We start from the raw sequence: 27,858 nt of genomic DNA on the forward strand, positions 1-27,858 counted from the left end.
AAACATCAGCTTTCCTGCTCCTCTGATGCTGCTTGGCCTGCTGTGTTCATCCGGCTCTACACCTTGTTATCTTAGACACACTGGGGTTGTTTCATTAGAGCAGAGGAGATTGAGAGGGACATGACTGAGATGTATAAAATTATGAAGGGCATAGATAGGGTAGACAGGAAGAAGAATTTTACCCTTGATGGAGAGATCAATAAATTTAAGGTAAGGGGCAGAAAGTTTAGAGGAGATGTGGGGGAAAAGCCTTTTTCAGCCCGAGGCTGGTGGGAATCTAGAACTCACTGCCTGTAAGGGGTTCTAACGGCACAAACCTTCACTACATTTAAGAAGTATTTGGTTGTGCACTTGTGATGCCAAGGCACGCAAGGCTGGAAAATGAGATTGGAATAGTTGGATGGTTTTTGGCTAGCCCAGATGCAATGGACTGAAAGGCCTTTTTTCTGTGCTGTAGATCATTATGACTGTATGTGGTGTAGACAGACAGGGTGCTGTGACGGGTCTTGGCCCATTTTAATGTGCTGAAAGTTATATCTACAAAGCTGTAGTTTTTGTAGCATTGTCTAAGAGACATTCAGCTATATTTGTGTTTTAGGCAAGCCTCTGGGTTCTGTTTGTTTTTGTGACATGTTGATAATTCAGAAAAGTAGTATCAACAGCTGCAGCTTCCCAGGTGTAATACCTTCCTGGGAACGGAAACATATTACAGTAAAAGCTTTATGATCACATCAAGCTCCTGTAATACATTAAAGATGAATGAATGCAAAAAGCAGCCTAAAGATATACGTTGTACTAAATTGCCAGTACACTTGTGTCTTATGAAGAATAAGTGTGATTTGTAGAAATAATTAGTGAACAGAATCAACCAACTAGTTCTAACATGCAGAAGTAAGGAACTTTCAAACTATCAGCACTGAAATTTACAACCTGTTCTCCGCATATTTAAGTTACATCAATTGGATTTGAACAAAAAGCCTTGGGAAAATATTTTTGTCATTTTTATCTATAAACCAGGAGGAAAAGGTATCCTCCGACATATTAGATCATGAGTCCATGGACACTGAATTAGACCATTCGGCCCATTGAGTCTGCTTCACCATGCAGTCATGGCTGATAAAATGTTTGTCAACCCCATTCTGCTGATTTCTCCCAGTAAGCCTTGAACCCTCTTACTAACCAAGAGCCTATCTATCTCTGTCTTAAATACACTCAATGACTTGACATCCATAGGCCTCTGCAACAGTGAGTTCCATTGGTTCACCAACCTTTGCCTGAGGAAATTCCTCCTCAACTCTGACCTAAAAGGCGATCCCTTCATGCCGAGGCTGTGCCCTCAGGCCCTAGTCTCTCCCACTAGTGGAAACATCTTCTCCACATCCACTCTATCTAGGCCTTTCAGTATTCTGTCCTCTCCACTTGCCTTGAATGCTCAGTTATGTGGTCCAGTGGGAAGGAAAAGAGGACAGAGGCTTATTACCTTAATTCGTTGTCTTTTTTGACTGCCCTTTTCCTGTTTTTATTTCTTTTGCAGTTTCTCCAGAGATGTGGGTCTAACTGTTTCTGCAATAGGTTTAGGTCAACTATGAAAGTAAGATGGGAATTAGTATCAGTGGCCTAATTCAGATTCATCTGTGACAAAAAGCCCATCTACTCCAGAAGTGGCCCTGTACCAAGACTCTCTCAGATCATACTATCTATAGGGACCAGCCAGCTAGACATGGGAAGCCACACAAGCTACATGTTCCTTGAAATTTGTAGCATCTCATCAAGTAGATAGGCTAAGTTCTAAAAATTCAGATTTCAAAAGGGACAATATCATTTCTGCCGACTTATACAAACAAAGCAAATGGCTTTACAGTCAGAACAGTGAAGAAACAAAGGAAGAGAATGTGTGCAGGGACAGGATGGCCACAAATGGAAGGGCTAGACAAAACCTTCACTCACAAGCTTATCATATTATGACTTTTCAGCAAGATTACAAATCAGATAAACAAGCCTGAGCAAGTGTACTGGAGATATACAGATAGCTGGGATTATGCTAATGAGGAGATTGTCTTTGGAAATGGTTGGAATAATCAGGCATCAACTGAGTACCATTCTTTCATCAATAAACAAATAAATACCAATTGTTACTTATTTGCCATACGGAAGTACGTGATTATTCTGGTGACTTGGTTAAGCAGATGTCAAAGGTTTGCATTCAAATAATATAGCAGGCCAGCAATGCAAATCATTCTGAACAACAGGGGATAAATTCAAAGGAATATGCACTGCACAATAACAGAACAGCTCATCAGTTTACATCACTGACAAAAATAATATTAATAGACATGCTGTAAATGGGTTTCCACTTCAGATAACAGGACAGTTTCCACTTGTTAGTCAATTGGCAACACGGGAACATTGATTCAGCAGCAACAGAGTGAAATAGAATAGGAAGAATTCTTTTCCTTAGAAGGTTGAGACCCTGAGATGCTTTTCTACAAGCCACAATTGGTACCAGTCTTGCTGCTAATCCTGAAGGTTGTAGGGTTCACTGTGTAACTCCAGACTTGAGTGCTCAAACCTACTCTGACAGCCCACTGCAATACTGATGGAGTGCTGATCAATCAGATGCCATCATTTAGATGACCTTAAGCTGAGACCTGGGCGTCCTTCAGGTACACATTGAAAAAGAGAAGTTTTGAATTCTTAAAGTACAGGTAGCTTGTGGCACAGTAGCAACATCACTGGACTAGAAATTCAGACACAGGTTCAAATCCCATCATGGTAATGAATTTTAAATTCAATCAATAAATCTAGGCCATGACAACTGAATGTTAATAACATAAAAAAAATGTAGTTCTTCATTGTCTCGACAACAGAGTTGCTCATCAAAAATAGTTGGCTTAATTAGTCAGTCGACAGGACTTCAATTTATTGTCTCATCCCTACAGGATCATCTCCAACAGTTCAGCACCCTATCAATATTGCACTGGAGTTTCAGTATAGGTTATGGGGGGAATTTTATGGCTTCTCTCATTACTTATTTGGTGGTGGACATTTAGAAAGAGCAGTGGTGTGTGATCACCCTTCTGCCTTTCAGCCTCCAACAACATTAAATCTTGGAAAGGAAGGCACACGGTCAAATTTCCTGCTCAGCTAGTGAATAACCATTTGAGAGCCATATCCCACCGCCACAGGGATTAATCCAACCACAGGCGAGCCTGTTGCCACACAAAGAGCATGACAAGTTAGACTGTCTGGGTGTTGAGTGGTCTCGAAGGTGGGGATTGAGGGTGGGCTACCTCGTTTAAAAGCACTCAGGGCCTGATTGGAATACCCCAAGCATTAGGAAGGTGGAGGCAGTGGACAGCCAACCTCCTGCACTTGTTACTAACCTCCCTTCTCCTTCCCAGCAACTCCTATCCTTCCAAACCCTTTCTGTTGTGACTTAGGACGTAGGAACATAAGAACAAGAGTGGGTTATTCAGTCTGCCAAATCTGTTCCGCCATTCAACCAGATCACAGTGAATCATCTACCTCAATGCCACTTTCCTGCACTATTTTCATATTTCTTGGTGTCATTTGAGCATGTTCAACAGACTATTGAATTTTCACAGCCCTCTGGGGTAGAAAATTCAAAGATTTACCGTCCTCTGATTGGAGAAATTGCTCCTCATCTCATCTTAAATTGCTACTCCTTATCCTGAGGTCATGTCCACTGGTTTTAAACGCATCAGCCAGGAGAAATATGGGCCCAGTACTACACCTTGTGGTAACCAATCAGAGGCGATACTTGGGAGATAGGATAAAATGCGAATAAACATCCTTTTTACATCTACCCTGTAATCCCTGGAAAAAATGTCGTAAGTTTAAACAAAATCACTGCTAATTGTTTAAAACTCTCGGGAATACAGGCCCAATTTGCTCAAGCAACCCTCATAAAACAAACCCACCATTCCAGGGATTTATCTGGTGAACCTTCTTTGCACTCTTATTATGGTAATTCCATCCTTCTTAAGTAAAGGAGACCAAAACTGGACACGATACTCCAGGTGAGGCCTGCTTTTGAGTTTCTCCGGAAGCGTCTATAAAATTGCAGTATCTTCACTCCTGCATTGCAATCTCTTTACAAACAATCAACATTCAATTTACCTTCCTAATTGCTTGTTGCACCTACCTGCTGACCTAATGACTCATGGACAAGGTCACCCAGGACCCTTTGGACACCTGCACTTTCCAACTTCTCACTATTTAAAAAATAATCCGGCTTTCCTATCGAAGTGAATAACTCCACAATTACGGGATATTTTCTAATCAACTTGTTCAGGAAAATTATGGCACACACCTCTGGTGCATTTGGGACTTGAACCTGGGACTCCTGACTCAAAGGTAGGAGCATTGCCACTTCACAAGTACCCCATTATTTACATTGAATTATTAGCCTGCCCAAGTTATTAGCCTCCTTGCATCTTCTTTACAACTTCTATTCCCACCCAATTTGGTGCCATCAGCAAATGTTGCAAATAGTTCCCACATACAAATAATTTTTACAGATTGTGCACAGTTGTGTACCCAGCACTGACCCTTGTGGTAACTAGTCATAGCTTACTATTCTGAAAATGAACTCTTTATTCCTACTTTCTGCTTTCTATTAACTAATTCTCAATCCATACTAGTATATGTCCCCCAATCCCAAGCATACTAATTTTATTCATTAATTCCTATGTGGAACCTACTCAAAAACCTTCTAAAAATCCAAATAGACCATACCCACTGGTTCTCCTTTATCAATGCTACCAGTTACATCCTTAAATAACCTGATCACTTTTGTCAAACATAATTTCCTTTATCATATATCCATGCTGACTCTGCCTAGTTTTATAATTCCTTTCTAAATGCCCAGTTCTCACTTCTGTTATAACACAATTGAACATTTTTTCCTCCGACAGACACCAAGCTAACAGGTCTGTTATTCTTCATTCTCCATCCTACTCTTTTCTCAAAAAGAAGTGTTGTGACATTTGTTATTTTTCAATCAGCAGGAACTGGTCTAGAACCTATAGAATTTTTTGAACGATGGCCACCAATGTATCTATAATCTACCTAGCCACTTTCTTCGACATTCTGGGGTGAAACTGATCTGGCCCACAGATATATCAATCTTCAATCCAGTTAACTCTTAGAGTACCAGCTCTTAGCTGATACTAAGTTCCTCAGTTCCTTGGTGGCCTGGTATTTCTGGAAATTTTGTATACTTGTTTCGTGAAGGCAGATGCAAAGTAATTATTCTCTGCCATTTCCCTGTTCTTCATTATAAATTCTTGTACCTCTATAGCCTGTGGTCCCTCAATGGCAGTCAGTCCTGCAGCAGCCATAGCTTCCCTGGTGACACTGGGGAACAAAACAGCTACCAAATTCCTTCTGACTGGCTACTCTCAGGAGGGTGGAATTCCTGCCCCTAGATCCGCGATTCCCACAGAAAGTCTGCTGCTGGCAACTCAGGTGTTTGACAAGGAACTTAATACAAGTGGCCTTTCACACAGGAGGCTATCTGGTAAGCAAGACTCCCAACACTTCCCTAAAATCCAACCATCTGTCCTCCATGAATGGGATTCTGACTCAGAGCTGAGCCACTGAGTGTACTCCTTTCCCTCATCCTACTCTTATTAGCATGGCTGCGAGCCGCATACTCCAAACATTTTGAATTCCCTTCCTGAAGCGCTCTGCCTTTGAACTCCCTTTAAAAGCCTCCTCAAAACTCATCTCTTCGACCATCTGCTCCTACTGCTTCCTCTCCATTCTTGGCCAATTTCCTAATGTCTGCATGAGAAATACTTTGGGAAATTTCAATATTAAATGATTTTTTTTAAAAGGCAGTTCCTATTTTTTAAGAAGGGAAACGGTTGAATATATCTAAAGGAGACATAAAACAACACTGAAATGATTTTCGAGTAGCTGAGGAACTACAATCTAATGATTGAACAATCTCCTTCTGTGGTCAAACTTAGAGTCATAGAGATGTACAGCACAGAAACAGACCCTTCAATCCAACTTGTCCATGCTGACCAGATATTCCAAATTAATCTAGCCCCATTTGCCAGTATTTAGCCCATATCTCTCTAAACCCTTCCTAATCATATACCATCCAGATGCCTTTTACATGTTGTAATTGTACCAGGCTCCACCACGTCCTCTGGCAGCTCATTCCACACACGCACCACCCTCTGCATGAAAAAGTTGCCTGTCAGGTTGCTCTTAAATCTTCCCCTCTCATCCCTCTCATCTTAAACCTATGTCCTCCAGTTTTGGACTCCTTTACCTAGGGGAAAAGACTTTGTCCGATCCATGTATCCATAAAATTCTATAAGGCCACCCCTCAGCCTCTGATGCTCCAGGGAATATAGCTACAGCCTACAACACTTGATCTTCTGTGGAAACAGGGATGCAGGTCTCCAACCAGTGCGTGTGACTCCCATCAGCCATGTTAATTCCTGGACTATATGACTATCATTTCACAGGACTGGGTACTCATAATCTCTGTTCTTGAAGTTTTCAGGAAATGGGAGACATAACAAGTAGTCACTTTCTTAAGTCCCTGAGGTCGCCAAACCTTGTTATGCCCTTACAAAAATACAGTTAAACCTTTTGAATGGAATACTTTAAAACAAAACAGTTTACTGTTTTCAGCTCACAGCTCTAACTTCTTTTTCACTGTGTGCCTTATACAGTTTTCTAAAGGACAGTGTGCTCCTTTGTAGCTTGAAATGAAGCCATGCATCAGGCAAAGCCTTTCAGCTGTCTGTTTGGTTATGAAGGATCACTCCCAGGGCTGGGGTATACTCTGAGAAAAATAGCAACCATATGGTACAATTTAGAACAATTGGACAACTTCCTTTCATGACACATCAATCAATGAAAACTTCTTATAGGTGTTTCAAAGAATATTTTTCTCATGCTTCAAACAGGCTAGAAAAACTAAAGCCTAAAGAGTTAATGATCTAACATTTACTAGAAATTTTAGCCCTTTGCAGAGACCCAGGCTTGATGAAATGCAGACTGCTTGGTCAGTCTGTGGGTTACAGGAAAAGATTTGAATTTATGTTGTGACTTTCATGATCTCAGGAACTGTTACAGCTCCCGTTATTTACATCAAGTGTAGTCACTATTATAATCTAGCAAATATGGTAGTTAATTTTCAGACTGCAAGGACAGTGAAGTTTTAGTTAGCTCCAGCTCGAGACAGTAGCGGAAGAATCAGTGACTGGTGCATGGAGTTTGCACTGGGGTGATGACCTTGGTTACAGTTTGGTGGAGATATAGAGGCCTCAGTTACTAGCAGTATGTATCAACAATTTCCCTGCACTAGTTCAAGAGTTTAACCAGGAATTGTAAGCAGTAAAGTTAGGGGGAGGTGAAAGGTAAATTCACAGGATAAATTGGGAGCTGTCGGGAATGAAGTGCGCACAGACTTGGAAGGCAGCTAAGTGCTTAAGAAACTAATCCAGAAAAGGGTGACAGTTGGATTTTGAAGGAAAATGAAGAAGAGCAAAGTCTGCATCCATGGGAAGTAAATGCATAGCAGCAAAACAGAGGTCAGAGATCAATCAGCAACAATGGTGGTGGCAGAATGAGAACTAGCATTATTCATGTCTGGCAGAACCATCTCAATCCTGAACATTGCCTGAGGAGTTTGCCCTCTTGGTATCTCCTCTGAAGACAAGTATGTTTGGCTGAGAATGGACAGTAACATTGCCTCAGGTATAAGGCCTCTTCCTCAGTAATTACCTTTTTCCTTCAAAGTAAAAGAAACTGGGCAGCCATGCACTATAAGAATCTTCAAAATTGTTGTCCTGAAACAACAGCTGCAGATGAGAAATAAGGGTTTGCAATTCAATCCAAAATTGCAAAACTTGCACCACAACTGAAAGCAGCTGCAAATGTCAAATGAACAACATATTGCAACAAAGCAACTTTTCACCATTAACAATGGCATTCCCTTTAAATACTGTGATAGTCAAAATGGATGAAAGTCCCTTTAAATGCAGCTTCTCGTTCAACATACACAACAGGCTGAGGTCACAAATATATTTTTAAGTTCTTTAGAGGAAGATTGTATGAAAAGTGCAATTGCTCTTGCCAATGGAAATGCAGCCTGGCTAAAAGCGACAGTCTGGGAGTTGGATAAACAACAATCCTAATGCTCATCCAACTTTGAGCCCAGCTCACTCAATTAGCCAAAAATATCCTCTACTTCAATCCACATAATCATTCTTCAAGACTACAACAATGATGGCTTTCACACTGCTCATTGCTCTTAATACTAAATGGGAAAGCCTTTGCTCAGGACAGTGGAGGTTTATTCAGCAATTTGCACTAAAAGGAGCTGAGCCTGGCGAGAAAGGAGAGTTTATCAGAGAACTGGGTTACAATGTCACTCTGATCTCTGATTCATGGTGTTGTCCATCTATTCAACTGGAGGTACAAATTCTAATTTTATTGCCTCGCCCTTTTGCAATATCTTTTACCATACCGTCAGCATCTGGGGGGTCTTTCTCAAATTTTGATAATAATGGGTTGAAGGGGACACTTCAACATTTTTCCAAAGGAAGTGGGAATCTACAGATGTAACTGTAACTGACAGTGGACAATCATAGATTATTTATTTACATAGAGTCATACAGCACAGAAAAAGACCCTTCAGTCCAACCAGTCCATGCCAAACAGAATCCCAAGCTAAACTAGTCGCACCTGCCTGCTCCTGGCCCATATCCCTCCAAACCTTTCCTATTCATGTACTTATCAAATAGCTTTTAAACGTTGTAATTGTAAATGCTTTTGTCCTCTTTAAAACCTTGATGAAATTGTAAATTTAAAAGTGTATGTATCTGGATTATAATTCAAATTGATATCTGATTATTTCTCACAATGGACCCAACAGCCCACTTAAGTTGATTTTCTTGGAAACGTATCCACTGAAGGAAATATTTGCTCATCTTTATCTACTTGAATATCTGCAACTTCTGCCAACACAGTAGGATTTTACTCTGTGCACTTAAGATTTAAATAAACAGGAAAAGAAAAAGCTGGCAACTAAACTCAAGTATCTTTTAAACACTCAAGACCTTGGTAACATGGGCTTCTTCTTGCTGGTGGGTCCTGTAATATTATACGCCCAACGTGGACCTCAGAAATCCAGTTCCACAAAAAGAAATTTCATTATATTGCAGAACGTATGCCAAATTTCAAGCCCTTGGTACAATCCAGATGACAGTTGCTCAATGCCTACGATGATGACCTGTCCCTGGCTACCACATAGTCCAACAGAGACAACAGTTGAGATCACAACTGTGTGCAATCTTTCTGATGCAAATTCTGCAACCGTGTGTGGCTACAAGGTGGAATGCACTGTTATCTGCTTCTGCCATTGTCGGATCCATTTTTAAAAAGTGGAATCAGTAAACTGAGATGATCAAAATTCTAACAGATATGGGACAAACTAAAAGTATCAGATTGAATAAAACTAATTCATATCTGAAGATAAAGACTGGTGCTAAGGGATAGGTTGGATGGTCTATTTTTGTATCCAAATATGCTTTGTTTCTCTGGCTGGAATCTTTCCAAGGCCTTCTATGGCATCGTGCTGCTGGAACAGAGAGCAAGTCCCGGGCTTGCAGTGATAGACACTGGAAGCCAATGGATGGTGGGATGCCAGGCACTGTTTATCAGTGGCAGTCAGTTACGAGGTGGCCAACTTTTCAAAGCTGCCAGCCCAAGCGGAGATAGTTCCAGGTAAGTCCTGGCAAATGCAGTGCATCTGTCATTGTAGTGCTGAAACCACGGATACAACCTTTGGCATCAACCCTCCAGGGACCATGGATCGACCGTTAAAGGAGGGCCCCTCTGGGAACCCACAACATATGGCAAGTGGCCCATCCTGGCATCAGTAAACATGGGTGGGGTGGCATGTGCCTGAGCATTGGCCAATGAATTAGGCAGCTGCGTTCTACCTATTTGAGAAAATCAGATTTTCCTTCTGATGCCTTCTACCCAATTTTATTAGGTCTCTCTCCTCACAGCCCATCTCCAGAAGGTTAATAAAATTCAGCCCTCTGAATCTGAGTTTTATTAATGGGACATGATATTCTTTGCTTCAAGCCCTCTTCAGCAGCTTGGATGGATTCTGTCATGAGATTTATAGCTTTAAAATATTGATCCTAATGTTCACATATTATTGACTGTTGTAATCTGTTTTTGAGGGCAAAAAAATGTTAAACTTTCAAAAATTGAAGCAATAGTTGGTTAACAGAACTGTTGTTGACAACTTTCCAAAGAATAATATCATGGTACTAACACAATCAGGAAACTGTCTGCTTTCAAACTTCAGTCAAAACAATGCCATAATTCTGCAGGACTGCAGTTGTTATGAACTACTCACAGTTTTGGTTTTGCAAATACTGGTGGTGGCTCCTTTGTGGGTGAAATTAGCCCTGAAGCCCAGGAATTCTGTCCATTTCCTGAAATGTGCTCCCGTTCAATTGAAGACTCACTTGCCGTGTCATCTTCAGGCAAATTGAAATGCACTCTTAGCCCAGCTTTGGGCTTGTGATCCTGATGGTTCACAAGAACACCCTCCAGTTTGGGTTTCAAGTGGTCAGAAGGTTGCAAGTGTGTTTTGTCTGGCTGGACTGGCACATTGGCCTCAACTGTCACAGAGCTTGAAGCATTCGTACTGACAGCATTATTATCCTCAGTTCCTGTGAAAAAGTTAGCAAACAGGATTGATGAATTGTAGACAGTTTACTACATAAGATATATCACTTTCTACAATTGGAATCCAGTTCTGAGAAATTGCATCCCTGGTTGTGAGCCTTATCCTCTAGGATCACATTGCAGAAAATTATGGGCAGACTTCCCATAGTTTTCCAATCTCGAGGAATACCCCAGTAATACTTACTACAGGCAAGGTCACCACCATGATTGAGATTTTGTGCAAATTGCCTTAACTATTGAATCAAACAGTTTAAGTAAGCATTACATTAAAGAAAGCATTAACAGGTACCAGTGCTTTCAGGTATATTTTTAAAGACTCTCTGTTAGTTTGAAGGAATAGGAATAGCCTTCTGCCCCTTGAGCAAACTTTCAGCCTCCCATCTGGCAATCATGGCCTCCCCTCACTAACATGATCAGCAAAGTTGTTACCCATCCCTTCCAAAAACTCTAATCCCTATCGATTTGCCAGGGGATTGTTCCCAGCTGTTTCTCCCAACTGGTATCCAGCCCTCTATTATTTGGCCCATTGTCTAAAGGAAAATGAAATTAAGAAATGATAATAAGCCTTTGTCATTATTTTCTCTCTAACAGACCCTTGAAGCAAAGAAGATATTTACCATGGAGCCCTGGGCAACAGCTTGTGCATGAAGTCTTTTAACACAGGCAAGCTGGTTGACCAGGAAATTCTCCCATTCTTACCACCAACTGGGCTATTGGAAGGATTTAACAGGTTGACAGTCAGCTTGGCCACATTACAACTGCGGCCTTTTCTTTACTGTCAAGCTGCGGAAGGGAACTTGAACCTGAAGCTTTTGGTTCAGAGGAATGGTCACTACCCACTGCACCATGAGCCCAGCCCTATCATTATTATCAATGGTACTACCACTTCTTTCAGGGTCCCTCACTTTCCTGCTGCCCAATACTGTCCCTATCTTCCATGTATTAGGATGATTCAGTATTCCAAAATCATGTGCTCAAAGTAACAATGAAACCCCAAGAAATTATTAAGAATGGAGTCAAACTGATACTGGTCAGGAAATCATCTGAAACTTCACGCCAAAATTAAAACAGGAAAATTAAAATTGCTCGCAACAGTTACTTAATCTCATAGAATGCCATCTGTTTTACAGTTTTCTGATTCACTCACTCACTGTTGTTCTATTTTGTCAGATAGTTGTTTAATCCAGCAAAACTGCTGCTAATCCCATACAACTGTTAATTTATCCTGTACAACCGTTGTCTAATCTCATGTGACTATTGTTTTAGCCAGTAATACTGCTGTTAATCCCCTGCAAATGTTGTTTTATCCTGTAAAACTGCTGCAGCTCCAGCGAGACTGTTCCGTAATCTCATGAGATTGTTATATAATCCGAAGAGGCTGTTATATAATCCCAGGAGACTATTGTTTTATCCTATCAGGCTGCTGCCTAATTTTGTGAAGCTGCTGTTAGGTCCTATGTCACTGCTGCTTAAAAATAGAACATTAATGGCAAAGATGACGACTAATTGGCCCATCAAGTTCTATCAAGCAACAGTCTAAACTCATTGGTCTGTTGCCTAAATTCTGTAAAACAGATGCGTAATCCTGAGAGATAGTAGGAACTGCCGATGCTGGAGTCTGAGATAACAAGGCATAGAGCTGGATGAACACAGCAGGCCAGGCAGCATCAGAGGAGCAGGAAACCTGACGTTTCGGGTCTCAATCCTTCTTCGGAAAGGGGGGGGGGGGGGGAAGGGAACTCTGAAATAAATAGAGAGAGGGAGAGGCGATGATAGAAGGCGAATAGAGGATCAGGTAGGTGGAGAGAAGACAGGCAGGTCAAGGAGGTGGGGATGAAGCTAGTACAGGTGAGTGTAGGTAGAGAGTTGGGATGGGGGTTGGTCAGTGAGGTGGGAGGAGCGGATAGGTGGGAGAAAAGACGGACAGGTCAAGGAGGTGGGGATGAGATGGGCTGGTCTTAGGATGAGGTCAGGGGTGGGGAGATTTTGAAGCTTGTGAAGTCCACATTGAGACCATTGGGCTGCAGGGTTCCCAGGCGGAAAATGAGGTACTGTTCCTCCAGCCTTCAGGTGGCATCGTTGTGGCAATGGAGGAGGCCCAGGATGGACATGTTGTCCAAGGAGTGGGAGGGGGAGTTGAAGTGGTTCGTGACTGGGAGGTGTTGTCGTTTGTCATGAACAGCTCCTCCCACCTCACTAACCAACGCCCACCCCCACTTCCTACCTACTAGCCTCATCCTCACCTCCTTGACCTGTCCGTCTTCTCTCCACCTATCTGCTCTTCTATCCACCTTCTATCATCGCCTCCCCCTCTCGCTATTTATTTCACAGCCCCCTTCCCCTTCCCCATTTCTGAAGAAGGGTCCAGACCTGAAACGTCAGCTTTCCTGCTCCTCTGATGCTGCCTGGCCAGTTGTGTTCATCCAGCTCTACACCCCTGCTTAACCCTGAAACTGCTTCTCAATCCTGTGAAATTGTTGCATTATCCTGTGAGATTGCACAATCCTGAGACATTGTTTGGTCCCTTAAAACTACTCCCTAATCCCTTGACAGTATTGCCTTATTATAGGAAAGTGTTGCAAATTTGGGGAAGAGGGGGGCACAGTGGTTATCACTGCTGCCTCACAACACCAGGGACCTGGGTTTGATTCCAGTCTCCAGTGACTGTCTGTGTGGAGTTTGCACATTCTCCTCGTGTTCGTGTGAGTTTCCTCCGGGTGCTCTGGTTTCCTCGCACAGTCCAAAGATGTGCAGGTTAGGTGGATTGACTGTGCTAAATTGCCCATAGTGTCTACGGTGGGATACAGCAATAGGGTAGGGGTGGGTCTGGGTGGGCTACTCTTTGGTAGGTTAGTGTGGACTCAATGGGCAGAATGGCCTGCTTCCACATTATAGGGATTCTATGAATTCAGTGAAATTTCTATATGATCCTGTGAAAATGCTCACTGGTCCTGTGGATTTGCTGTACAGTTGGAATAATACAATGGTTCTGGGGAAGAAAAAAATACAACTTGAAGCACCAATCTCATAATATACAATTTCAATGTTAAAGGAATAAGGATAACTTACCGTGAACAGTGAGTTGAGCAGAACTCGACATTGTGCCGTACTTGTTGCTGGCTGTACAAGTGAACATCCCAGAGTCTTCAGAGAAAGCTTCAGCAATTACCAGGGTGCAGATCTCTTCTGAAAAGATTCAAACAAATTACTGATGCTTTACAACTAATCCTCTAATATAGTTCATATTACAACATGTCATAGTGAATTCAGCCCTTGTAGTTTTCTGTACAGTGTGTTCTTTTTCCAGTAACCAGATTAAAATTAACTGTGCCTACTTTCACACCATGAAACAGGCTATGGTCAGGACATGTCATTTCAGTTCAAGTCCCATCAAATTTTTAAATAATTCATCTTGAGACTCCTACATTTGATGCAAATAATACATAAAAGGCAGTATTCTCTAAATGGTGAGAAACTATGAACTGAGAGTGACTGAAGACCTGAATAATCTCTGAAATTTACAAAAATAAATCAAGATGTTTAATGGAATGTCGGCATTTCTCTCAGGAGAGTTGAAATACAGTGCTGTTGTCAGATCTCACCTTGAATATTGTGTTTTAAATCTGGATACTAAATCTTAGCAAAGATATACTGAATGATTTACTCCAAGATTCACTACAATGCTAAAATGGCTGAAAACTAAATTATGAGAACACTTGCATAAATGTGGTTTTCATTTTCTTGAGTATAGAAGATTGACCAGTGAGCTGATCAAAATATTTCAAAAGTTAAAATGGGAAGTAAGTATTAAAAAAACATTTCTTTTGGTGGGAAAATTTAATAACAAAGAAGTTAACATGCCTGTTTAATCCGGGTAATCGAGAGTCTGAATCCTAGTGTTGCATCTAACTGTTTCTTCAATAAGTGGCTACAGGACTAATTAATGATTTGAGGTAATACTGATCATAATACAATTGAATTTTTCATTTAATTTGAAGGAAAGAAGAATGAATTGAACACTAAAGTTTTAAGCATAAATAAGAAGAATTATGAGAGCACGGAGATAGAGCTAGCAATTGAGATTAAGGGAAAGGTCAGTAAACATATAGTGGCAGTCATTTATGGAAATATTTCAGAGTACTCAGACAAGATACATTCCAGTGAGAAAGGGAAAGATGTGCTATCAGTGGCTAACTAAAGAAGTTAAAGATCATATCAAACTGCAAGAAAAAGAGTATGATTCTGCAAAGAAGAGTGCTGGGTCAGAAAGTTGGACAGAAACTAAAGAACAACTAAGAATGACTGAAAAGTTAATAAGGAAGGGGAAATTATAGTGCAGAAGAAAGCTAGGTGGAAACACAGAAAATCAAATATGGTAAAGTGAGAGTTGATCCTCTGGACAGTGAGCCCATGGAATTAATAATTGAAAATAGAGAAATGGTAGATGAACTGAACAGACATATTTCATTTACACAAATAACATTGCAGAAATATTTGTGAATTAGAATGTGAAAAGGAGCAAAGAACTTAAAACAATTACAATCTCCTTTTGTACAGCAAGCTAGGCATGGAATCTGACATAAAAGCTTTAAACATGGACTACTGTCCCTAGGACTCACTGGCTGCCCAAACAGGGATGTGGGCGAAACCCAACAGCCACTTGGCAACATGTGTCAACACCACTCAGCTGCTTCATGCCTGGTGCTTGTGTCAGGACAATAGGGACATTTTGACCTGGAGAAATTTCATCGGGCATCCAAATATTTTCTGTTACATTTCCTTTGCAACATATAATATTTGGATCACTTTCAAGGCCAACAAAAAGTTATCTGCAAAGAATATGTGGTTTCATGAGATTCATACGCATACTTGTAGTTTTTAATCTGAAATAACAGGATAAATTCTACGAGGCAAAGCTTGCAGCATAGAGTCTCAGTTGATGGGAGTTTGGGTGGACAGAACAATGCTTTGATTAACTGGTCATTAATTACAATAAACAGTTATATGTAGGACTGGTTTCTTCTTCTAGGCAGTTTCCCAGCATCAAGGATAACTTGCTTCCACTCCAGTTTGATTGTTTCTGAATGGACTGAATGTGTTCAATGTCTGATCTCTACGTAAAAGTGCCTGTAATTTGACACACTAACCTCAGAACCTAAGGTGCCCATCTGCAGCTTCTTTTACACAAATGGGAGCTTTCCCTCATAGAATCTAACTTTATAAGTCAATCGAGGAAGCAAAACCTCATAGAAACTAGTTTTGATGAAAGGTGACAGACATGAAATGTCTGACTTTTTAAAGCCACTAGGGCCAGAATCAAAGTTGGTGAGAGTTAAGAATGGCTCTTTCAGCCAGTCTGCCCAGAGCTCCATGGCTCCACCCCCACTCTGGGCCACTTTTGTGGAGGTGGGATCAGGGCCACAGCAGGTCGCTGATCAGCCTCAGTAAAAGTCTATTGAGGGTAATTTACCAGCCAATCTTCAGGTTCCTGCTGATTTTGGTGGGTGGGGGTGGTTCAGGAGCCCAGATGTGATATCCCAGCAGTAAGCTGGGCTACCAATGCTCTAGATAGGACTAGAAGCTCTCCCTGCCTATGTGGGTGCAGGAGCAGCTATATATGCCCACACCTTCTCCACTTCCCCTTCCCTCTTCTGTACTGATCTGGCTGCTAAAGAAACTTTGTAAGTTAGAGTTGAAGAGTTTGGAGCGAGTGTGTGGCATCTCTATCTTGAATCCTACTGTCTCTTATTTATTTTCAACGATCAGAGCCTTCTGCTCACTGCAAGTCTCTGATTGGCTCTCCAGCTTTAGAAGCCCCCATGCCATCCTCAGTTGGACAGTGAGCCTGTCTCCAGCCTGGTTAAATATGTATCTCCTTGAAAATTACAAGGAGTAACAGCTTCACTAAGACACGAGAAAAGCATGTGGAAACAGCGTGACCTCCATGTTCTGCGTTTGGAGGAAATATCTGTTCATTAATTCATCGTCTCTACAAATGCTGCCAGACCTGCTGAGTATTTCAAGCATATTTCTGTTTTTGTTTCAGAAAAACATCATTTGGTCAAGTCATAGTGGTATCAGATGCAGCCAATTTTCTGAGCAGACAGTCAGAAAACTGCAAATGTAATATGAGAAATTTGCCTCTGATCCAATATCTGACTTTTGTTCAACATTGACTAATTGAGGCATTTCATCAATTCTCTACAGTTCTTTCAGAATATAAAGTTTAACAATGGCATCATTGAATTGGATGTTCCTCAAAATACCAAAATTTCAGTAAAACAAATGTGGTTCAAAGTGTTGAATTATTAAATAAATAATATCAAAAATTAATATTAAATATTAATTAAAATTGACTACCCATACTAACACCTCAAAATATTAATTCATTAGATATATTTCTTTCCTTAAAAAATGGTGTTACTGAAAGTTAGTCAGAAGAATTGCATGTTAAGGCCTTGTTAAATGCTAATTATGTGAAAATTAGGAGAAGGGAGTGAACTCCCTTGAAAATTTCAGGTTAAGTTCATACAGTAGGTTCTAATTATGATACATTAGAGCCAAAAATGCATAATAGTTCATTGTGAGAAACAGCTCAGAAGACCCGTGTTATACTCTGGGATAGAGACTGAGATCAGTTCTTCTTGTGGGCTCAGGAAAACATAAGCTGCATATTTTTGTGCCATCTGAAATTGAAACCTACCCCTCTTACAAAGCCTTCAAGGACCTTTAAAAATGGCAAATGAGACTGGAATCCTGAAGTCCTGTTCCCCATTTCCAACAGATCCTATTTCTGCTGGGAGCAGGGGGAAAATGGAGCAGGTATGACTCCCACAGGGAGGAAATCTAAATTCAGCAAGGACATATGAACTCAATACCAAATTAAAACAGGCGTCATTTTCATTGAAGCAACAGCCTTACCCTGCTCCGTGCACTCATATTTTATTTTAGAGAAGATGGATGGTTAAGGTCTGTACAAATGTCAAGCTGCCAAATTACTTGAAAAGCCTTCCTTTTAAAATTTGAAAATAAAATCATACCTGCCTGTGTCTGAGAGTTGGAAGAATACGAGCTAGCTGTTTCAATAGTTCTTTGTTGACATAACCTTCAGCGCGATTATTATAGGATTATTACTGCTATCCTTACCTATCATTATCACAGCGGGGAGCTGCAAGTTCACAGTTTGACATTTCAGAGAGGTTATTCATGGATTAACTGATGCTTGAAGTGGCATGGTGAATACAAATATTTGATTTTATAATGGAATAAGTACTTAGGGGTTTTTAAAATCATTGAATGCATTTTGTGATTATTTTAATAGGCAAGTCTGCAACAGACACTTAGAACTTGAATTTGTTGAATCTCAGCATCTTTCCTGATGTTTTACCCTGATGGATTTTGCATGAGTTGGCATGGAGGGCAAAGGGACCATGGGCATGGGTGATGGTGAGGGGTATGAGGCTTAGGGTATAGAAGGTTACTCACCCAGATGATGGTAACCATAACAAAATTAAGATGCCCGTTTCCATCCAGGGCAAAGACAAGAATTTACTGCCTCTGCTTGGCTTCTGCATTTGTTAACAGCCGATTTGGAGATGATATACCTCAACAAAACAATGAAGAAACTCTTTCCTACTTGTAGGTAAGGAAGCAGCTGTTTACATTGCAGTATTTTTCGCAGTATTTCCAACACTTTCAACCAGCCTTTTAAATTACTATTTTATTCTTGTTTTCACTAATGTAAGCTGTGAATCAAATGTAAAGTTTAAAAGTAAGTCGAAATATTGCTCCAACTGAGTGATCATCTTCAGAAGGATCATATTGGACTCGAAATGTTAACTGTTCCTCTCCACAGATGCTGCCAGACCTGGTGAGTTTCTCCAACACTTTGTGTTTTCAAATGCACAACAACTATGCTTTAACCACTGCTTCTGTACATTGTCTTTCTAGTTGGCAGGATCAGCATCTGGACTTCTGTCTGCCCCACAAAAATGAAGCAAAAAACTAACAATTGCTGAACCTGGAACATATACCGTGTAAGTGGAATTGTATGACTTCCACCTGTTTGACTAACATTAAACAGAGGATTGCTAATTCTTCAGGAACTAACATTTAATCTTTTGTTGTTGAGAAATATCTGGGAGAACTGAAAAAATATTCAAACATTTTCTTTGAAAACTTTGTTTTACAAGTTATAATAGCATTGGAGATAGGAAAGCAAATTGTGGGCCTGGAAAGGAGAAGAGTGGAGGGGCATTTTTGAGGTTAGCATTCTTGTGATGAAACTTCCAGGAGTACAACCAGAATTGGTAACCCTGATATATGAACATACTGTCACAATAATGGTTCAAAAAATGGACAATCGATTTTCAAATTCCGTCAGCTGATTTTAATATCTACATGATATACATGGACTAATGTGTTTTTTTACAAGGACAAAGCACTGACTTAGAAGGGCCACAGTAATCAGCTGACCACACAGGAAAGGACAAGCTTCATGAAGCCAAAGTAGAATAAACAAGATCATCTGAACTGAAATTAACATTTCATCAAAAGGCTATGAACTCAGTCAGTCATGAGGAAACCATTTTTTTCTATTTTGATTACAATTTTATGATAAGTTTCACATAGCAAAGAAGAAAGCTTATGCCAGCAATTATCAAGATAAGCATAAGGAATTCAAAATTGTAATATATAACCATCTGTATTTCAGGGAGCTGCTTTTGGTAACGCCGAGGAGATAGACTTGTGATCAGAACAAACTGGAGAAAGTGTTCTTTCTCAGTTTCTCTCGAAGGACAAAGTGCCCATTGATAGGGCTGATTAAAAGAAAAGAAACTTTTGGAGTGGCATGGTGGCTCAATTCCACCTTTGAGCGACTGCCTGTGAGGAGTTTGCACATTTTACTTGTGTCTGTCCGAGTTTCCTCCAGGTGCTCCAGTTTCCTTCCACAGTCCAAAGATGTGTAGGTTAGGTTGAATGGCCACGCTAAAATTGTCCAGAGATGTGCAGACTAGGTGGGTCAGTCATGGGGAATACAGGGTTATAGGGATAGGGTGGGTCTGGGTGGGAAGCTCTTCGAATGGTTGTGTGGACTCAATGGGTCAAATAGCCTGCTTCCACACTGTAGGGATTCTATTTTATTCTATTACTGAGAATATAAAGGACAACTGAAATACTCACTACTCACTTCAACAACCATAGTCTGAGGGTAAAACCATACACCTCAAAGGACACCCTGAGGACTTTAAACCATATATTCTTTCAACTCTCTTTTGAAGTGGGCTCTACCCTATTTAGCTTTGTATTTGTGTGTATGCATGCTTGATGTCATTCTTTATTATTTTCTTGATGTTAGCACATAATAAAATGCTATTTCATCCAAAACCTTGTATTTGGCTCCTTATTGTTTCTGGTTAATTACATTTATTTGAAGAAAGGGCTAGCCTCATGACAAAAAGAGCATAATCTTTCTTGTGGTAAACACAGAAGGGAGCTGATTCACATCACCCTCCCTGATCTTAACAACATTTTTAGACTTGTTACAAAATAGATTATTTTATGTATTTGAAACATGGCCAGATGCATTCGTCCATGATTGTAAAGATGGGAGGGAACAATAGAAATTCCTAGTGGAGACAAATCCCTGTCTCTCAGCCTGAGGCCACCCTCCATCCTGTTGTAAGACACGTGCATTGTACTAAATAGGATAGATTCAGAACTGATGTAGTATCCCAAACTGGGTATCCATGAGACACAGTGAGCTGTCAGCAGCATCAGAATTGTATTGACACCTCAGGCTGTAAATATGTGGCCTGGCATATATCTCACTCTACCATTACCAGAGGATCATCCCTGGGTTAGTGAAGAGGAAAGAAGAGAATGTCACAAGCAGAAGCAGGCATCTAACAGCGAGATCTGCAGTACTGCCAAATCCAGTCGTGAACAGTAGTTGAGCACAAAAATGTCAGTCCTGGAACACCGCTGCAGGAATTCCTCAGGGTGCTATTTTATGCCCAGGCAGCTTCATCTGCTTTGTTCATTACTTTTCATCATAAGGGCAACTGAGGATATTTACTGATGCTTTCACAATGTTGAGTTCCATTTGCAATTCCTCAGATAATAAAGCAGTCTGTGCCCACATGCAATAAAACCAGGACAACATCCTGGCTTAGGCTGATAATAGGCAAGTAATGTTCACACCACAAAAGTGGCAGGCAATGAACATTTCTAACAAGACAGCATCTAACCCTCTCCCCTTGACAATCAATAGCATTTCCCATTCTGAATTCTCCATCTTCAACATCCTGGGGGGTTACCATTAACAAGAGACTAAACTGAACTCGCTACCTAATTACTATACCATATTCAAGAGAAGGTTCAAGACTAGGAATTCTTTGGTGAGTAACACACCTCTGACTTTTCAAAGCCTTTTCACCACCTACAATTAGGAGTGTAATGGAACGTTCTCATTTGCTTCGATAAATGCAACTCCAAGAACACTCCAGAAGCTTTCCACCATTGAGAACAATGCAGCCTGATGATTAACATCCCAAAGATTACCTTAAACATCGCTCCCTCCATCACCAGTATATAATAGCTGCAGAATCTACCATCAATACAATGCACTGCAGCAAGATACCATGTTTTCTTCAAAAGCATCTTCCAAGTCCTCAACCTGGAAGGAAACACCAGCATCTCCAAATTCCTCTGTATATCATACACCATCCTAATGTGGAAAGGTAGCACCATTCCCCTATTGTATTTGGGACAAAATCCTGAAGCTTTGTATCTAACAGCATTGTGGAGTAAGATTCATTACTTGGTCATGCATTGTGTTGGGACAGAAATCAGATTTTTGCTTCTTAATTTAAAGTATAGTCCATTCTACATTATTTCCATTTCTGTGCATTTCATTCAACAAACACATTTATTCTCTGTTTTTGCACAGATGCTGCATTATAGAGCCAATTATAAACAGTTAAAATAGTGTCCAAATATTTCAAATTAGTGCATTAAGTCCTTATCCCACAGGCTGTGTAACGTGTCATGGCCAAGATCTTGTTTGGTTTTATAAAACAAAATGCTTTGCTTGAAATTGTATCCATAAATATTTCTAATCATGGAAACAAATCCTGCAATGACCACAGAGTGTAACTATTCAAAAAAGATGGCTCACTACCACCTTCTCAAGGCCAATTGGAAACTGGTAATACAGAGGCTGCTTGTCAAGATTTTCAGTAAGAATTTGTCCAGGTTAGATTTGGGAGGGGTGTGAGGAACTACCTTGATAATCAGCACATTGAGGTATCATTCTAACAACTACAGCATGTGCCAGTTGCCTGTGCAGCAGGGACACAGCACAATCATTAAACCAAATGGCCATGTCAGAAACAGCGGATGCAGACAAGTTCCTAATCCAGTCAGGCGGGTGGTCCACTGTCTGTCAGGGCCTCTCAATACTATCAGCACTGGCACAGTCTAGTTCAGTCATGAACTTGGGATGCTCACCAGGTAGGTAGGGGCTGGTACTGATGGTGTACACTGTGAGCTGCCTTCCCTGCCATTACTTGCCATTCTCCAGATAAAAATGATTGGTTTGGTCTGGGTGCAGGGTGGGTGGGTTCCTCCAGTATAGTCCAGATATAGTATGCCATACCATTTTGGCGTAAGAACAAGGCTATGTGATAGGTGCTGAGGAACTAGGGGAAGGGGAGAAGGTGATGTGATAGGTGCTAAGGAAGTAGGGGAGGGGGAGCAGGCGATGTGATAATTGCTGAGGAACTAGAGAACTGGAGCAGTTATCCAAGAAGAAAGATGAGAACATTGAGCTAGAGGAAGCTCTGCTTATCACTGACACAACTCAGCTGCTTTGGGCACCACAGGTAGACTGGACCTGAATGATACCTAGTTCTAGTAGATGAGAAGACCATCATGGACGCTCAAGGTCAAGATGCCAGCTTGAAGGAAATACACATCCTCACTTATCTGCCTGTTGCAGATGCATTGCATTGTGGGGCTGAACTGCAGCCTGTTCCCTTTTGTTGGCTTATAGAGTTGTAGAGTCCTACAGCACAGAGACAGGCCCTTTGGCCCAAATAGGTCCATGCTAACCAAAATGGCCATCCACACTAATCCCATTTCCCTGCACTTGGCCCATATTCTTCTAAACCTTTCCCTCCATGTATTTGTCCAAATGCCTTTTAAATGATGTTAATTTACCTGCCTCAACCACTTCAGCTGGCAGCACATTCCATGTGCATATCACCCTTTGTGTAAAAAAGTTGCCCCTCAGGTTCCCATGTATTCTTTCCTCTCTTACCTTAAACTGATGCCCTCTAGTCCTTGATTCCCCAATCCTAGGAAAAAGACTGAGTACATTCACCCTATCCGTGCCTGTCATGACCTTATACACTTCTATAAGATGCCTCCTGTCAATAAAAGTTTGGACTTATCCGAATGCTTGCTAGTACGTGATGTTCTCCTACTGAACAATGACAAGATGTGGGCATTGGGGAAAGAGTAGTGGGGAATCAGAGAGGGTCTTTAGATGGGATGCATCTAAGGACAGGTAAAGTGTGTGATTTGGTGATTAAACAGTGACTCGGGTGAGAGAAGGTGAAAGGGAGTGTCAGCCATGCTGGCTATGTGCCAAGGGCATCATGGCTTTGTGGCTGCTGTGACACTACACTGTCGGTGAGGGGAGATACCAGGTTGCCAATACTCATCTCTATGTGCACAGTGACCTCTCAATAATTTCTTAATTAATTGCTGAATTAAAGGTGGCTTGTGGTAATTTTCACAATAGTTTCCAACACATACAAAAGGAGTTCATTTTGTAATATTCCAATTCGACTGACCACAAATCCTCATCAATTCTCACACAAGTGCATTCACAAGTGAAGCTTCTTTGTCCAACCACCTGGTCGACAAATTTGCTTCTAATGGAGTGATTCTTGCTCCATACTAAGTTGCCAAGTTTGGATTTAGGCTGCAGCTACAAAATAACTGCAGTGTTACTGAACATTGTATATCTTTAATAACCTCACTACGTTTACGTGCTCTCAAATATTGCTGTAGCTTGTCCAGCAGTACATAACCTGCCTGCACTTCCAGAAAAGCTGAAGCTTGCTATGAGACTCGAGAAGAAAAAGACAGAATGAACACTTGCATTTCCCCTTCATCAGAAAAGTTTGTAAAACCTTTCCTTAAGGCTGGCTTTGCTGAAAGGGATGAGAAAGACTCAAAAGATGCAACCACTTACCTGAGTCACTCATTGAACGTGGCTCTAAATAAACATCAGGATAACAGAAAAGGAAAATGGGAGAAAAAATAAGTTAATTAGGACATTTTTATTAGGAGAACATTTACAAAAAAGTTGCATTTAATAACAGTCAAGGTCTATAACTGAAACTGGAGCTTTAGCACATTTAAATTCAGCTGAACTTGCCAAGGATTTGGGAACAGTTTCAAGGCTGGAATTTTGAGACATAACTTCAAATCTTAACTTGACAATGTACATGCAATTATTAAGTATGAAATAAAAAGCTGCTACGAACAATGATGAACATGAAATTAACAGATTGTTGTTTTAAAAAACTCATTTGGTCCACCAATGTCCTTCAGTGAAGGAAATATCTAGTTATTCCTGAGATTGACCTCTATGTGATTCAGGACCCATAGCAATATGGTCAATTGTTAACTGCCTCTGAAATGACCTAGCAAACTACCCAGTTCAGTCAAACCACTGCAGATAGGCTAAGAAGAATAAAACTGGGCAGACCAATGAGCATTGACATAGATACTCAAATGCAAAGACACACCCTCCCTAATTAATCCTGCAAAAGTGCTCCTCATCAACTATTATTATATACTAAATATGGGAGAGATGGCGCACAAGCTATTGACAAAATGACTTGATGTAGTCATGTTCTTAGAATCATACCTCAGAGCCAATGTTCCAGACTTCTCTAGCACTATTCCTGGGTATGTTCTACCTCAGAGGCAGGACAGATCTACTGGTGGAGTAGGATACTCCAGCCAGAGCTCCTCCGCTCCACCTGTTCTTTCTCTTCTTTATTTTTCTCCCTCTCTCCTTGTCTCGGCCTCGGACACCCGACCTCCGACTCCCAGCCTCCGAAGCAGGGTCAGTGGAGATGCCAGCGGCTGGAGCAGGGACACCAGTGACCAGAGGCTGGAGCGGAAATGCCAGTGACCAGTGGCCACGGTGGGGACATCGGTGACCGGCAACAGAGCAGGATGTTGGTGATCAGCAGCTCGAATCGGGAACGTCAGTGACCAGCAGCACAGTGCAGAGCCTGACAATAATGGCCCAGTGCGGTGCGTGAAGGTCCCGTGCACTGATCTGCTGTGGCGAGCCTTTGGAGAGAGACTGCGATGTTTATCTTTTTAACTTTGCTTCTTGTTTTTCTGACCCATGGTTATACTGTGTATAGCTGTAATGTAACTTTGTTTTCTTCATTTCTCTATTCGGTAACTAAGGACTGTACCTAGATACCTTCGTACCTTAGATGGTGCTGCAAGTGCCGACTTATAAACTTCTCACTATAATAATTTGAGAAGATGTGACAATAAAACCAATTCAATTCAATTCAATTCAGAGGTGGCTGCACAGTGATACAGTCAGGAGGGAGTTGCTCTGTGAGTCTGATTCTGCACTTTAGAAGTCATCAGGTCAACTAGGAAACTTCCCATCTGCCATCTGAGGCTAGCAAGGGTACACAGGCTGGGGAGACTTCAAAAGTCCAGCCCCGAGTGTGGCTCGGTAGCACCACTATTCACTGAGCTAGCTAAGACCTGAAGGACATATCTGCCAGTCTGGGCCAGCATCAAGCAGTGAGAAAAACAACATGAAGGAAATACCCATCCTCACCAACTACTTGTTGCAGATGTATCCATCCGTGATAGATGTGGTATGTGTGGCCATCGCAGAGTGGTTGTGGAGACATAATTCTATTTACACACTGACGAGACCCTGTATTATGTTGTGTGATCTAGTCCCATGCTAAATAGGGCAGAGTTAGCAGTCCTAAAGAGGGGAGCCATGAGATGTAGTAGGTCATCAGCAGCATAATAATATGATATCTAATCTCACAGCATTAAATAGCCCTCTTTTTGTCATTACTAGTGCAGAAGACAACGCTGGACCATCCACCTCAGCCTTCTCTTCAAGTGCCCAGTATTACAGGTGCCAATCTTCAACCAATATGATTGGTTCCACATTGGCTGAGCACACTGAAACGCAAAGACTATGGGCATTGACAATATCCCCCTGTAATGTTGAAGGTTTATGCCTTACTTGTTATGCCCCAAGTAAAACTATTCCATCACAGGTACAACCCTGGGATCTACCTATCAATGTGGACATTGGCCAAATATTTCTTGCCTACAAAAGGAAACTTATCTCTACCTGTTGAACTTTCTATACAGACTTCCAATTAACACAATTCTAGAATAGGTATATGGGATTTGCTGTGTTAATTAGTCACCAATGAAATAACAGACACTCACTTTTCTGCAGGATTCGAAAATCAGGAGAATCTTCTATTAAAGTTTCCTCCCTGTACCATTCGATTTTTGGGAATGGTGATCCTTTAATTCGGCATTCCAACACAACCAGCTGCCCCTCTTTGGCTGTCACATCTTGCAATGGCTGCAAATCATGCACATATTAATTTGACAGCAATATTTCTTTCTTTGGCTAAGTACTTACATTCTTGCTTTACAAAGCAATATAAAAAGTACCCAAAATGCCCTTTACATATTTCAGTTCATAAGGTACCTTTTAAATTTTGAGAGTATATTATTTGTTATTGTTCACAATGCACTGACATGTGGAAGAGATAAATGTACTAAAAATTCCAATTTCTATTTAAATAAACACGTGGAATGGATGGAGGAAATATTAGATTGATCATAAATAGTACAAGGTGATCGTACAAGACATAGATATATACACGGAGAAATAGCAACATCCTTGTACTTTAAGATTTTTACCAAATTGCCTGAAAGCTTTTTTTGTTTTCAGGTAGAATTTGCCCCAGAAACACATTCGGTTTCATAGTACAAAGAACTAACTCACAGAGCTGCTGCATATATTATTGACTTGATAGTATGAAATCAAAGCTTCTAGAAAATACATAACTTGAGAGTTAGTCATGAAACTTGCAAAGAGCCAGTAAAAGTGATATCAAGACAATTCCAAACATTGGGAAGGTAGTTATGAGTACATTTCAACTTTTCCAAAAGTTTTTGCCAATGTGTATTGTTGGATTAATTTCATTCATTGAATTCAGAAGGTGTTTAAACTGAAATTGCAAGTTAGACGTCAAGATGGAAGTAGATTCCTCATTCAGGATCCTCATTTTATTTGACAGTGTAGTGGACTGATCCTCAGGAGGACAAGAGATTAATCTTTTATCTCATCCTCCTTCCTTCTGTATATGAGAACAATAGAGTTCACTTAAGCTCGAGCATAAAACATTGAACAGAGGTTTCTTTTTCTCTGCAGCTGTTAAAATTAAATGTCGTGGCATTATTGTATGCAGCTATAACAGAAAGTATCAAGAAGCTCAACAACAATGTTAGGACAGCCCATTTGATTAGCACCCCATCCACTACTTTCAATATTCACTCCCTTTAGCACCAATGGACAGTGTTAGCAGCATCTACATCTATGCACTGCAGTAACTCACTATGCCCCCTCTGATTTCTAAACCATGACCCCTACCCCCAAGGACAACAGCAGCAGATACATGAGAACTCCACCATCTCCAGGTTTCCCTCCAATCCACACACCATCTGCATCTGCAGCTATATTCAGTCTCTAGGGCAAAATTCTTCTACTCTCTTACCAACAGAACCAAGGCGCACCTAAACTAGATGGTTTGTAGCAGTTTGAGAAAATGGATCAACACCATCTTTTCAGAGAAGTTAGGGATGAGCAATTAATGCTGATTTTGCCACTGGTGCTGTCATTCCAAGGAGTAATAATAAAAAAACACTCCCCATGCACATCTCTTGGCTTGGTCTGCTGAATTAGTTTTGTTGGGTAAACCAATTGTGAATGTGTATTTTTTT

General features: G+C 40.9%; 1 protein-coding gene across 1 annotated transcript in view; it reads right to left on the bottom strand.

Moving 5' to 3' along the window:
• The window catches only part of mypn (myopalladin), a 247,250-nt gene that overhangs the window by 114,526 nt on the left and 104,866 nt on the right, over window positions 1-27,858 (bottom strand). The window contains exons 7-10 of the mRNA XM_048609091.1: window positions 26,290-26,431; window positions 24,023-24,046; window positions 13,828-13,944; window positions 10,424-10,742 (exon numbers count right to left, since the gene is read on the bottom strand). Coding sequence (XP_048465048.1) covers window positions 10,424-10,742; window positions 13,828-13,944; window positions 24,023-24,046; window positions 26,290-26,431 — 602 coding nt within the window. The remainder of the gene's footprint in view (window positions 1-10,423; window positions 10,743-13,827; window positions 13,945-24,022; window positions 24,047-26,289; window positions 26,432-27,858) is intronic.

Source organism: Rhincodon typus, chromosome 20, assembly GCF_021869965.1.
Source record: "Rhincodon typus isolate 14 chromosome 20, sRhiTyp1.1, whole genome shotgun sequence".
In the NCBI taxonomy this organism is placed as follows: Eukaryota; Metazoa; Chordata; class Chondrichthyes; order Orectolobiformes; family Rhincodontidae; genus Rhincodon; species Rhincodon typus.